Source organism: Pteropus vampyrus, unplaced genomic scaffold, assembly GCF_000151845.1.
Source record: "Pteropus vampyrus isolate Shadow unplaced genomic scaffold, Pvam_2.0 Scaffold5, whole genome shotgun sequence".
NCBI classification, from domain to species: Eukaryota; Metazoa; Chordata; class Mammalia; order Chiroptera; family Pteropodidae; genus Pteropus; species Pteropus vampyrus.
In genome coordinates, this window is record NW_011888786.1 from 17,205,733 (window position 1) to 17,218,515 (window position 12,783).

Below are 12,783 nucleotides of genomic sequence, written 5' to 3' on the forward strand. Positions count from 1 at the left end.
AACCACTGTAATTTTGAAATTCAAAGAGATTATTCCAGGCACAATGTTTTATTATTATGGGCTGGTTTTTTCCCAATAGGTAACACTCGATCGTTTCCTTTTTCCAACAACCACTTTTCCATCACCGACTAGATGTCCCACAGTTCAATTCAGTTCTGACGCTAGCTACCCAGAATTAGTACAAACACCACAGGTTCGAAGGTCTCAGTTTCACAGACTGTCCCCACTTCAGATGCCAGCTGCAAATGGGGTCTCAACCAGAAATGCGGGGCTTCTTACAATCTCCCTCAAGTGTGACACTTTGTTATAATGACTCACAGAACTCAGCAAAGTGCTATACTTTGGATTACTGTTTTATTACAAAGAATACAGTTCAGGAACAGACAAACAGACGGGATGCAGAAGGCAAAGTTGGGGCGGGGGGGTGGGGGTGGGTAGGACGGTGGTGGTGAATTCCATGCTCCCTCCAGACACACCACCCTAGCCCTTCTCCTTTCCTCCAGATCAGGATTGGGGCTGTAAATTGCAACCCTCTAATCATGTAGTTGGTTCCTCCAGCAACCAGCCCCATAGCCTAAAGCCATGCGGAGGCCCACCAAGAGTTATTCATTAGCATGACCTGAGGTATGGTCTAAAAAGGCTCATTAAGGGCTCCTTATGGATAACGAATACCCTCCCATCACTCAGGAAATTCTAAGAGTTTTAAGAGTTCTGTGCCAAGAGCCAGGGAGAGATTTTATATACATATATTATACACACACAGGGAGATATATATATTATATATTATATATAATATATATAATATTTATATATATTATACACACACAAATATACACATATATATATTATTATACCACACTGACTCAAAGCCAAGAGTCTTTACTAATTTATATGTCAAGATGCAGTACTGAACAGTGTGGGAAAGATCAACTACTTTACCATAGGGTTCAAGCAAAGTAATCCTCTTTCCTTCTTAAGTCTCCCCCTCCCGTCCCACCCCCATTCAGATACTACGACTGACTTTTCCCTTCCTGCCTCCACACCTTTGCATAGGCTGTTCTTTTTCTCAACACTCCCTTTAAGGTCTATTTAAAATACCACGTTGTAGGGTGCTCGGTCTTTCCCATCCCTAGTATCAAAAGGTCTCCTCTGAGATCCCATGCAGCACTTTCTGTAGTTTTCTGATTATATAAAACACAATCTCCGTTATTCCATGATTTTCACTCATAGCTTATCTTCCCCTTCACAATTGCAAGTTTGTGGAGGATAGAAACCAAATCTGTTGTTCATTTTACATACCTACCCAACACCCAACGGTGACTCTGATTAAGGCCCTCATTTTTAAACAAATTACATGCTGAGTATAGGAAATATCTACAAGTTCTATCTGAAAAGGCTACTTAAACACCGAGTTGGCAACTATGTAAGAGAAATGAGTTTAACCTTCAAGATCCAGCTTCTTGGCTTTATCCCCTAGTTTTAAGCAATGTCCAAGGCCTCTTTTTTTTCTATCTCTTTTTTGCTTTGTTTTGTGTTTTGCCTTTAACAGAGGGGGAGGAGGATGGAAAGAATTGAGGAAGCAGCAGAAGCATTCAGGCCATATACGCGTATAGCACAAACATGCAAAGAAAAGCGAAGGGATGCCTGTTCATTAGCCATCTGCCACTTGACCAATGCCAGGAAATTCCGGGCTGACGTTCTTTATAATGTGAATAATTCACATGATTGTGTTGGAGACTTCCAGCTAGGAAGAGCTGTTAGAACATTTGAAAATTAGCGTCACCGAGTTATATTGTGAGACAGAAAGCTCAGTGAATTCTTCAAACTTCTACTCCTAACAGGAGTCTCAGAAAATCACATCCTGTTTGTAAATATGCATAGGGGAGGAAGGCTTGGCATGTTACAGGTGTCGAAAAAAATTTTGTTTGTTTTTAACCCTACTTAACACGTGGCATTTAATATATAGGTTCTGTACAAATTTTCAGCCACTCGGCTAAACTCATCTGGCTAGTCAAGAAAGGGTAATAACATAAACTGTCTTATTTGCGTCTTTTCAGGAAACTGAAATCGATTTTTCCTTAATATCTACCTCATGCCAAAATTTTATAAAAATCATTTGTAAACATAATGACATGTAAATTGAATTACTCCCTTCAAATATTTACTTTAATAGCAAATGGACAATTTCTGAAGAATTCCTTGGATAATTGCTCATTTTCTACTAAAAATAAAATCTACATTCAATTTATAAGATGCTTTGGTTTTCTCTTTAAGTGGATGAACCTATAATAAAAAAGTAAAAAAATAAATAAATATAAAACCTTCCTTTTGCCAGTGGTGCTGAGCACAGACTACAGGTAATTCATTTCACATAACACAAAGAACATTTGAGAACAATGAGCATCCATCCAGCCTTGGCTTCCCCTCATCTGTGACTTCAGTGAGACATTTCACTTTTCTTTTGTCTTGGCTAGTCTTCTCTAAGTCTGTTTCCTCAGTTCTACAAAACAGAGACTTTAGCAATCTGATTCTCATGCAACTATACAAGAAGTAAATCTGATCAAACAATGAAATATTTGAGCATCTTTTATGTGTGCCACTGCCCCAAGGAGCTCTGGTTAGACCAAACACAGTGGAAATAACTGCATATAATTATCTGTTAAACGACATGGAATGGATGCAACATGTATTCATGGACTCACATGTATATTCACAGAAGGAAATAAAATCAGTGAGAATACCTAGGAAAGAGTTCCTGGAAATGTTACCCTCGATCTCAGCGCGAAGGATGGATGGAGAACAGGGTATGGATAGCCCACATGGAGGGAAGGGACTTCCCGCTTGAGAAACAGGACCCAGCTATTTCTTCCTTCTCTTATCTCCCCCACTCACATCAGATCCTCAGGCACTATCACCTGGGAATGTGCTAGAAAAGCAAATTCCTCAGTTACTTCCCAGACCTAATGACTCAAACACCCCAGGGTGAGGCCCAGAGATCTGTGTTTTAACCAGCCCTCTGGTTAATCCCGATGTGCTCAAGTTTGGGAACCACTGCTGTAGCTTTGCTGGCCTCTTGTTCCTCTCCTCCATCACGGCTTAGTTTTCTGCACATGGCTAACGCTGACATTTTTACAAGTTTAAATTTCATTTTCTTCAAAAAGTCTTGCTCAACCTGCACTCAGAGTGCCCCATGTTAGGCACTCTGGCCCTGTGCCAAATCTTCTTTATCAAGGTACCCAGAACACTTTATCATTATTGCTTGTTTAATCATCTTCCCTGATAACCTGTCAGCTCCATTAAAGGCATGCACTGAGTCTATTGGTTCACATCCCTTTACCCCAGTGCCTTGCACACAGTAAGGCAGTCCACTAATATTCGCTGAATTAAAAAATAATAAATTAAAAAATTAACCCTTAAAACAAAGGTATAAAGGAAAGGTATAAAATATTGTGGAATATGATATATATACAATTAATAGGTGCATCTGAAGTACTTACTGGCTATAGAAACACGACTGAGTTTAGTTTGTCTTTCAAAAGAGCTTCATGAATAAATTTTGGTTTTGAAAACCTTTTCACTTAAAATTTTCACTAACAATTCCAAACAAATCAATGTCATACTATACTCACCTGATAAGGCATACTTGTTTACTTTTTATGGTCATTCTTTATTTCTCCATGACCAGGTTTTTCCACCTCAGGCTTTTGGGGCAATATGGCTCATCGAGGCTGGCAGACAAAGCAGCCTCTCACCAATTTGGGAAGAGACAGGGAAAGGAGACTACAGCTAAGATTTATGGCTGAATATTAAAAAGCCTAACTCTTTGCTTTATTATAAAGAAAAAGCCTCAGGCCATGCCAGAACATCAGGATTCCAGCTCTGGCTTCCTTCCTTCCAATATTTAAGTATCTGCTCTGTTCCGGGTCCTGTGCTTGGATCTGAGCCTTGGACGGTGACCAAAACACACACACGGGCCCTCCCTCACCAAACCTAATGGTCTGCATCTCTGCTACTTCTGCGGCCCTTCCTGACTTCCACAGGCCACTGAACCTCTCAAGCTCAGTTCCCCCACATGCAAAGAGAGGGGATAATTGCAAGCTGACCACCAAGTCCCTCTGACTCTAAAATTATACAACTAAGAACAACACAATTAGTCTCAGAAGTTGGTTAGCCAAAGGCATTCTTCTCAAGGCCTGCTCACCCTAGATCTGGACCTAAAACACCAGACCCAGGAGGCATAAGGACCAAGGGCAACTGTAGAGCAAGGACCTCTGCCAGGAGAGCCAGCTCTATCTATCACCCTGGGAAGGTTCCTGGACAGATTAAAGAAATACCACTTAAGTCCTGGCTTTTGCTAGCTCAGTTTCTCATCTACTAAATAAGAGGCTTTGAGGAGATGATCAAGGTTCCTTCCAGCCCTAAGGCTACAGGATTCTATTTCTCATTTTAATTTGTGTTTTTTCCAACACCACCAAGCAATCAACTCGATTCTGATGTTACCTACTGGAGACAGCATCAGACCCCCCAGTAAGGAATCAGATCTCCAGGACTGCCCCATCACACACATTTCAGATGCCAATCCCAAGTCTAGGTTGTCACCTGTGCTTCTGACCAACAGGCTATCGATCACAGGTTCCACAGACCCCTTTTCAGGTTCGATGAATTTGCTAGAGCACCTCACTGAACTCAAGGGAACATTTTACTTACTAGACTGCTGGTTTACTATAAAATGCTACAACTCAAGAACAGCCAGAGGAAAGCGATGCATAGGGCAAGGTATGGGAAAACGGTGAGGAGCTTCTATGCTCTCCTGGGCAAGCGTATCACTCTCCCCTCATCTCCACATGTTCACCAAGCTGGAAGCACATCAAGTCTTAGTCAAGAGTTTTTATAGAGCTTAACTGGCAGCCTCCTACCCTCCCTCTTCCCAATGGATGAGGCTAAAAGGTCCAACCTTCTATTCACTTTCATTTTCAGAGTGACTAGCCCCATCTTGAGGCTATCTACGGGTACCACCCTAGGTCACCTCATTAGCATATACTCAAAAAGATACCTTGGATAATCAAAGAGCATGCCAGTAGAATAATTACATTAAATCTTCAAGAAAAACTCAAAACTTTGTGACTATACCTACAGGTGGACTGGCTAGAGGTAAACCAATTGATGAATCTTCCAAAATGCTTCCAAAAGAAAATGTCACCTTATATCCTTATAAAGGTAATGGTTTCTTTCCTTTTTTATTTCTCTCCTTTCTCACCTAAATTTGATACCTAAATGGCTCAGCCCCACATATCTGCTGTGTCCCAAGAGAACTCCCTGCCAAGCCCACTAGTCCCTACTCTTTATCCCCACAGAACCTGAGGCACTACCCACACCACCTCCTCAAAGCCCCCTGTCCATTACATCCCACCTCAGCATCCGGGGCTCAAGAGCAAGATGAGAGAGGGGATCGGAAAGAAAAATTCTGGAGCAGTTAAGAGTCTTGTCCCATATGATATCTGTGACAGGTTAATAAGTGGTTGGTATCTGGTTAAGGAAAAAATAATAATTATATACTTTTTTTAGCACTTACTATGTGCCAAAACCTGTGTCATGCATGTTTTATCTCCCATCCAACTACTAACCAGGCCTGACCTTGCTTAGCTTTTGAGGTCAGACAAGACTGGGAATGTTCAGGTTGGTATGGCCGTAGGCACTGCATATTTTACCTTGAAACAATAATCCATGAGGCAACTCTACCATATTTTCTCCATAATACAAATGAGGAAAATGGTTTAAAGATTTTTTTCCCTCTGTACAACAGGCGTTAGTGGTTACAACACAATTATACATAGGGAAGTACAAACAAAATGGGGTGAGTCAGGAAGAGTTGGCAGCGGTTTGGGATCTTGGGATGAGCAAAGACAAGAAGGTGGGGTCTCGGGATATCTCGAAGCGGGAATAGAAAACCGGTTCCCCAAAATTCAACTAGTTTGGCAAAAGGATCCATAAGGAGAGATGACTAGGCACAGGAACTCAGTTTGCCTGGGGTATCTGCCACCCTCTCCCCATCTCTCCCTCTCCCAAAAGTCCCTTGGGTGGATTCCATTTCTTTTCTCCCTCACAAAGGGAGTTGCGTCAATAACTGGCAGAGGAAAAATTTGGCCCAACTCCTCCATCAAGTTACCATTAAAACAGGCACCCATCCCTATAGACACCTAGAATTAACTAAACCTCAGCTTTTCCCACATATCTTTATCTTACTATACTCTACACTAGAATACAGAAATAGTGCTTCTTTTCATGAAGTGCCACTTATTCAAGGAGTTATTTTTTCCATAAGACATTTTATTATTTTGAGCAGTTTTACATATGGCTGCCCACAGACTTGAAGAGATAAGTCACGGAAAAGAAATGCAGGGCCACAATCCCTTATCTGAAAACCTGGAGGTCAGATTTGCTTAGGAGGTCAGAGATGCCTCGAAATTCAGACTTAGTGATTCTAGAAAATTAATGTAATGCATTTAGCACACATTATGTAACACTCAGAAATCGAACTCATTAATATAACTTCAGCAAAACTTAGCAATATTCACACTAAATGAGATAAATATATACTATAGAATCTCACATTGGTTCAGGTTAGGGTTTACCACCAATGGAGTATGCAAAAACCCTCAAAAAAAAACTTGTTTTCAGAGATTTTTGGATTTCAGAATTGTCCACAAAGGATTACAGACATGTGAAAATGACTCAAATATTAGAAAAAATAGTCAACCTACTAGTAATCAAAGACATACAAATTAAAACAATCAAGGAACCAATTTTGGCCTTACAAATTGGCAAATAAATTTTTCAGAGAAAATGGCAACGATGTGAAAAGGGAGCCCTTTGACCACTGCTGTGAGAACATAAACTGGGACAACCTTCAGGTCACCAATATTGATGTCATCAATGCCTCAAAAACATGAGTACCTCTGACCCCAAAAATGCCTTTTCGGGAACCCATTTTCTGGGACGTCATCAATGTCTAGACAAGCTTTATGCATAGATGTTCACTGAAACAAGAGCTTTACAGTTTATTGGAAAATAATCAGCAACAACTGAAATCTCCTAAAATGGAGGCAAAATGAAATAAATGCAATGAATCCATATAACAGAACATAAAGCAGCCTTTTTTTTTTTTTTTTTTTGGCGTATAGGTAAATAGAGAAACTCTGATATGCAATGTTAGGTGAAAAACACAGGACACAAAAAAATTTATATTTGTATTATGATCCTATTCCAGTAAAACATATAGAGAGGAGACCAGAATGAAATAGACCACCAATGCTGAGTACCTTGGAGTAATGAGACCAAGACTGATTCTCTCCTTTTCTCTCCAAACTTTAAATCTTGTGGGGAATTTTCCAAAAATACAACAGCATTACATTTTGGCTGAGGGAAAACGAGAAATAAGGCTTGGCTACTTAACTCCCAGTCAACAGCAGCAAACTCATGAATCCGAGGCATCACTCTGGGCTGTTAAAATATTTACAATGAACCCATCGTTGCAAAACCATCAACTCCTCTAGAATTAAAACCTTACAGTATGAGTGGTATACACCTATTAGATAGTTCGGTTGAAATTGTAATATAAGTCCAACCTAAAGGGAACTTTGGAGTAAAAATACAGAAAAAAAAGACACACAGGATAAAAGATATATGCCACTTTACCATTTGCTAAGATCTTTCAAAGACAATAGCTCATCTGATCCCTACTAGCAGCCAGTAGGCTGATAAAGATAGGGGCTGACACATGCCCATTTTACAGTAAGAAAATGGAGGCAGAGAGAGCCACAATTCCAAAAGTGGCAGGGGCTCTTCTTGACTTTTGACTTCAAGTCCAGGGCTCTGACTTGGAGTCTGATGCTCTTTCCACTCTATCTTGCCATTACCCTTAGTGGTTCTTTATAAACAGAATCAAAAGAAATTTCTCACTTGACAGAAAAACCAAATGATTTAGTGATAATAAGAACAGGCTTCAGAATTGCACAGATCTGACTCAAGGTCAAAATCTAAACTACACATGTGAGTGACTTCTGCAAGCTAACTTCTCAGGCTCAAGTTCCTTATCTATAGAAACAGGAATAATTAAATTATTCCTGTATTTATTACAGGACAGGGTATTATAAAAATTAAATGACCTGAATACATAGACCAGATTCTGCCACAAAACAGGTATAATAAGCACTGCATTCCTTCCTCCAAAAAAGAAGAGTGTCGACTAGGAACTAACTCCAAGTTCCATTTTAGTCCTTGGTAGCCTCACCACACTCATTGTTCCACCTGCTTTCAGCAGCCCACCAAATCTTTACTAATTACTGAAGTGGCCTAAAATAATTAGAAACCACTCAACATAATAGTTTGAACCAATGACAATTTAAATCATTTTTGTCAGTTTTAAATAATCTCTCGGTATGTAATTAAACTTCAACATCAGACTTAAACAGTTCTTTAGAAAAAACAATGAAATTTTTGCTCTTATCACCTGGGGCTTTGGCCTCTCTCATTCAAATTCAGCTATTAAAACTCTCAAATAGTTGTTTAATTTCTTTGAAGTGGGGGGAGGGAGAGGAAGAAAGGGAGTGACAGGCACTTCTCAAATTTTTCATTTCCTCTTTAAATTAAGTTTGCACATGGAAGCCCAAGCTCCAAGGAGTGCATTCTCAAAATATTCTGTTTACTATGTATTATAGGAATGTACAGTTGGGTAGCTACCTGGACAAGGGGATCCTAGAATTTAATAAAGCTTATCTTGAGCATCCAAATGAGGAGTCGGGAGTCTGCAGGGCAGCCCACAGAGCCCAGGGAGGGCACTTCATTCACCAGCCCCTGGGCCTTTTCTGCCCACTCCTTTGTAGAAGGCCCTGCCCACTGTCTGGTAGAGAAACTAATAAGCCCAAAGGTTGAGTAACCAGAGAACTTAAGAACATAAATAAGCCAAGATGTGGAAAATCATCCCTTCTGGTGCTTGTGGGTATATAGTTTCAAATGCTGTTACTAAGAGACAGAAATTTAATGAGATTCTCCTACTAGGCAGGGAGTAAAAGGCATTGCCACTACTTGCTGTGAAGTTATCTGTGAAGTTATCTATTCTTTTCTCTGCTTCCCACCTTCTGATAAGCAAAGAGAATGAACTATGGAATCAAGCTGCTAGGTTATCAAAGATAAAGAAAGATACATATAAAGACACACACACACACACACACGCACACACACACGCACACACACACAACCCCTCTTAGTTGTTCTCCTCCTCCGATTAAATGCTGACTGATATACTAGTCATGTGATGTTGGGCCAATATGTTTCTCTCTGGGTCTCAGTTGCCTCACTGGAAATAAAAATTTCCTAGGGTTATAAGAAATAAGTGGAAAAATGCACATGAAGTGCCCAACTTACAGCTTGCACACAGCGGATGCTCAGCATTACTTTCCATTTCTTTCTCCCTACTTCCCCAACACATTCCCTACAAATATTAACACTGTCTTAGACTTCAAGGGGAGACCAGATGTTGACTGGTTAGGCATCTTCACACAGGCCTCACGTCACGCTAGCACTCTATACCCTTTCCTTTCCACATACCTCATTCTTCTAAAGTGTTCACTTTCATCAAAAAGGTTACTGTGAATTAGATGAAGCTTTCTTCATCACATTCCAGTCTTGAGAGCTGGGAGAGATCCATGGACACACAAACTTACCCTAGGGATGGATTTCTCCAGCTGATGGCTGATTACATGCATCATGTGCTGAATTTTCAACAATTGTTCTCCCAACTTAAGCTCTTTGAATTCTGGAGCAACTGACTAACCCTCTAAAGTACCGTCTACAACCTCTGGTCCAACTTGAACCTGACTATGCACCTACCTGTCTCAGCAATAAAACGCAGGCCGAAAACCAAAATCTCCCATTCAATAATACACGTCACTAGTTGTCATCTCCCCGGGGGAGGGGGGGGGTGGAGGAGATGGCTGAAGGAAATACAGGTCTGCTAATAAAGACTCAGGAGATGTATTATCCATCCTGTTCCCTTCCTAACATGTTCTGGTTTCTGTGAAAAAGTGAAGGCCAAAGGGATAAGCCAGTTTAAAGGCTGTAAATGACTGGAATCTTCTCAGGAGTGAAGAGCAGTGTATGTGTTTTCATGGAGGAGATAGTTACAGTTGGAAAGCTTCCAGTTGGTTATTATTTGGACCTGAAGAGGAGCGGCTCAAGCTTAGAAGAGCTTGCTGACGTAAGATTCCAGGCCCTGGTAACCCCAATTGGCCAAGAAGGTACAGGTTTATTATTATTTTTAAATTACTGCAGTAAGGTGGCAATTAAGGAGGGGGAACAGTGGTAAAGAATCCCTGGTGTTTATGGTTATAAAAACAAGTGTGAGAAAGGACTTTTGTTAAAGTTACATGTCCTCTTAGATTTCAATTAAAAACTCCTGCCCCAAGTTCATCATTGGGGACGATACTTCATCATCTCAGCTAGTGGCTTCCTGCTGTGACCACAGGTTTCTTTTGTGGTGACAGGAATCGACTCAAAGAAAAGAAAAATGTAAATTTACAAACGCGTCTTCTTTTTACAAGCTCGGTTTATACAAGATACGTGCGAAGGAATCTGAAATTCCCTACCTGTCACAAGAATCCATCGACCACTAAAATAAATAGAAACTTAGAAAGGAAAGACATTGAACTCCCCAAGATTTTAAGATATAAAAGGGGGGGTGGGCGGCAACAGCGCACCCGGTCCCGTGTCACGATCTTCCGCTCGCGGGGCCTTTGAGGACAAGGGCGTCAGAAACGGGGTTAGCAGGGCTCCGAGGTGCCCAGCGGAAGCGCACCGGAGGAAGTCAAGACCAGGCCGGGTCCCTACACCCCGGACAGCCCAGAGGTGGGGGTTGGGGGTAACAGGTCCTCAGAGGAGCCAGCGAGAGGAGTGAAGGCGGGAGCCGGGCGGGCGGGAAGGGAGGTACCCGAGCCATCGCCTCGCGCCGCGCCCGGGCCCGGACAGCCAGAAGTTCAGCGCGGGGACCCCGCAGCTGCGCCAGGACGAGAGCACCTCGGGGCGCAGCAGGGCGACCCCTTGCCTCCTCCAGCGCGCCCCGGCCCTGACACGGTACTCACCCGGGGCCACGAGCGGCGAACTCACGGCGCCCCCCACAAAGACAGCAGCGGCGAGGACGGCGGACCCCGGGAGTCCCCGCGGGGCCATCACCGCGTTTCTTCGCCCTCCTCCCCCGGGGCGCCGCGTCCCGGGTGCTGGCGGGCGGCGCAGCTCTGGAGCAGGCGGACCGCGGAGCGGCAGGGCTCGGCCCCCGCGCGCTGCGAACCCCGCCCCGCCGTGGGTCCTTCCCCCACCCACCCGCTTCGGCTCCGCCCTGCCCCTCCCCGCCGAACCCCGGCGCCGCCTGCAGGAGAGTGAGGCCTACCACGTGGCCCCGCTCCCTGACCCACCCACCTGACCCTGTCCCCGCCTCTCCCCTTCGCGCCCGCTTCCTCTCCAAGTCCTGTCTCAGCTTCAACCGCCGGGATGAAGCCCTGTTCGCCCCCCCATATCCCGCCCACGGCCTCCGGGCCCCGCCTCTCCCCGCCCACCTGGCCTGGCTCCTCCTCTTCTCTCTGCTCCCGCTTCCTTTCCCAGCCCGGTTTTACCGCAACCGCCAGTATAGCGCGGGCCCGGGGCGGGGCACGGTCGCCTAGGCTTGTCTTCCCCAGCTCTGGTACCAGCGAGCGTGGGAAGAGGAAAGCAGAGAGCGGGGCAGGAAGCTCGGGGTGCAGACAATGGCCAGCATCGGAGTGGGCACGATCTTTATTCTCCATCGGCATCTCTATTCGGTTGGGCATTCGCTCGATGACTGGTCCAGGAGGGGCGCTGCGCTGGACGTCAAGTTCCAGTGTTTGAAAAGTGAGAGAAGGCAAATCATTTAAATTTCTTCCTACCTCTGCTTCCAGTTAAGCAACTCCTATTGGGGAACAAAACCCCTACATACCTCTAGGAACATTGCTTTTTAAAAAAAAATAAATAAATAATGTGCCTACATTGCACCTTGCAAATACTTCCATAAAGTAGCTCTTCAAGTGTCTAGTCACATATCTCCTTGTATGCTCACATCAGCCTTGTGAGGTGAGTAGTATCCCATTTCACAGGCCAGGGCATAAACCCACGATGGCTCGGCCATGGCGATGAATTGGATTTAGCTGGTCTTCACTGTGTCGGCTCACTGCTGTGCCCTCAATGCCTGGCTCAATGACAGCACGCACTAAGAGGTCAAAAATGGTTTTTGAAGTTGAATCATCACAAACATTGATTGGACACAGAGTCTTTCTCTGAGTAGTCCCCTCTTAACAGCACTTTAGAGATTCTTGAAAGAGGATGATCAGGCCTTGAGCAAAGGCTAAGAAAACCAGTAAATCCAGGAAATGGAGGCTAGGAGTGTTCACAAAATGGGGCTCTTCCTTGGCCTGATAGCCTTCAATTTTCAGAGGAGGACTCCGTGCAGTTTACTAGACTCTTACAAACATTGCACTGAAGTGGGAATTGCCACTGACAGAAGCTCTACTAGTACACATGGCGGGGCTAAAAGATGCAGCCTCTGCCCTTTGAAGCCAAAGGTGGATGCTGTGCATCCTGTGTACAGTTGTCTGCACATCCTGCAGTCTGGCCAGTGAAGCAGTTTTATAGCAATATAAAAACTGAGGATGGCTGCAGAGGAAAGAGGTTGGTGTAGGTTTTTAACTAAAGAAGAGAATCCTGAGCCTAGAAATTACACTG

The 12,783-nt window shown here is 43.5% G+C and overlaps 1 protein-coding gene across 1 annotated transcript in view; it reads right to left on the bottom strand.

The window, feature by feature from the left end:
- The window catches only part of RELL1 (RELT like 1), a 53,749-nt gene extending 42,399 nt beyond the window's left edge, over window positions 1-11,350 (bottom strand). Inside the window, exon 1 of the mRNA XM_011365622.2 lies at window positions 11,136-11,350. Within this exon, the coding sequence (XP_011363924.1) occupies window positions 11,136-11,223 (88 nt within the window). The 5' untranslated portion in view covers window positions 11,224-11,350. The remainder of the gene's footprint in view (window positions 1-11,135) is intronic.
- Between the last annotated feature and the right edge of the window lie 1,433 nt (window positions 11,351-12,783).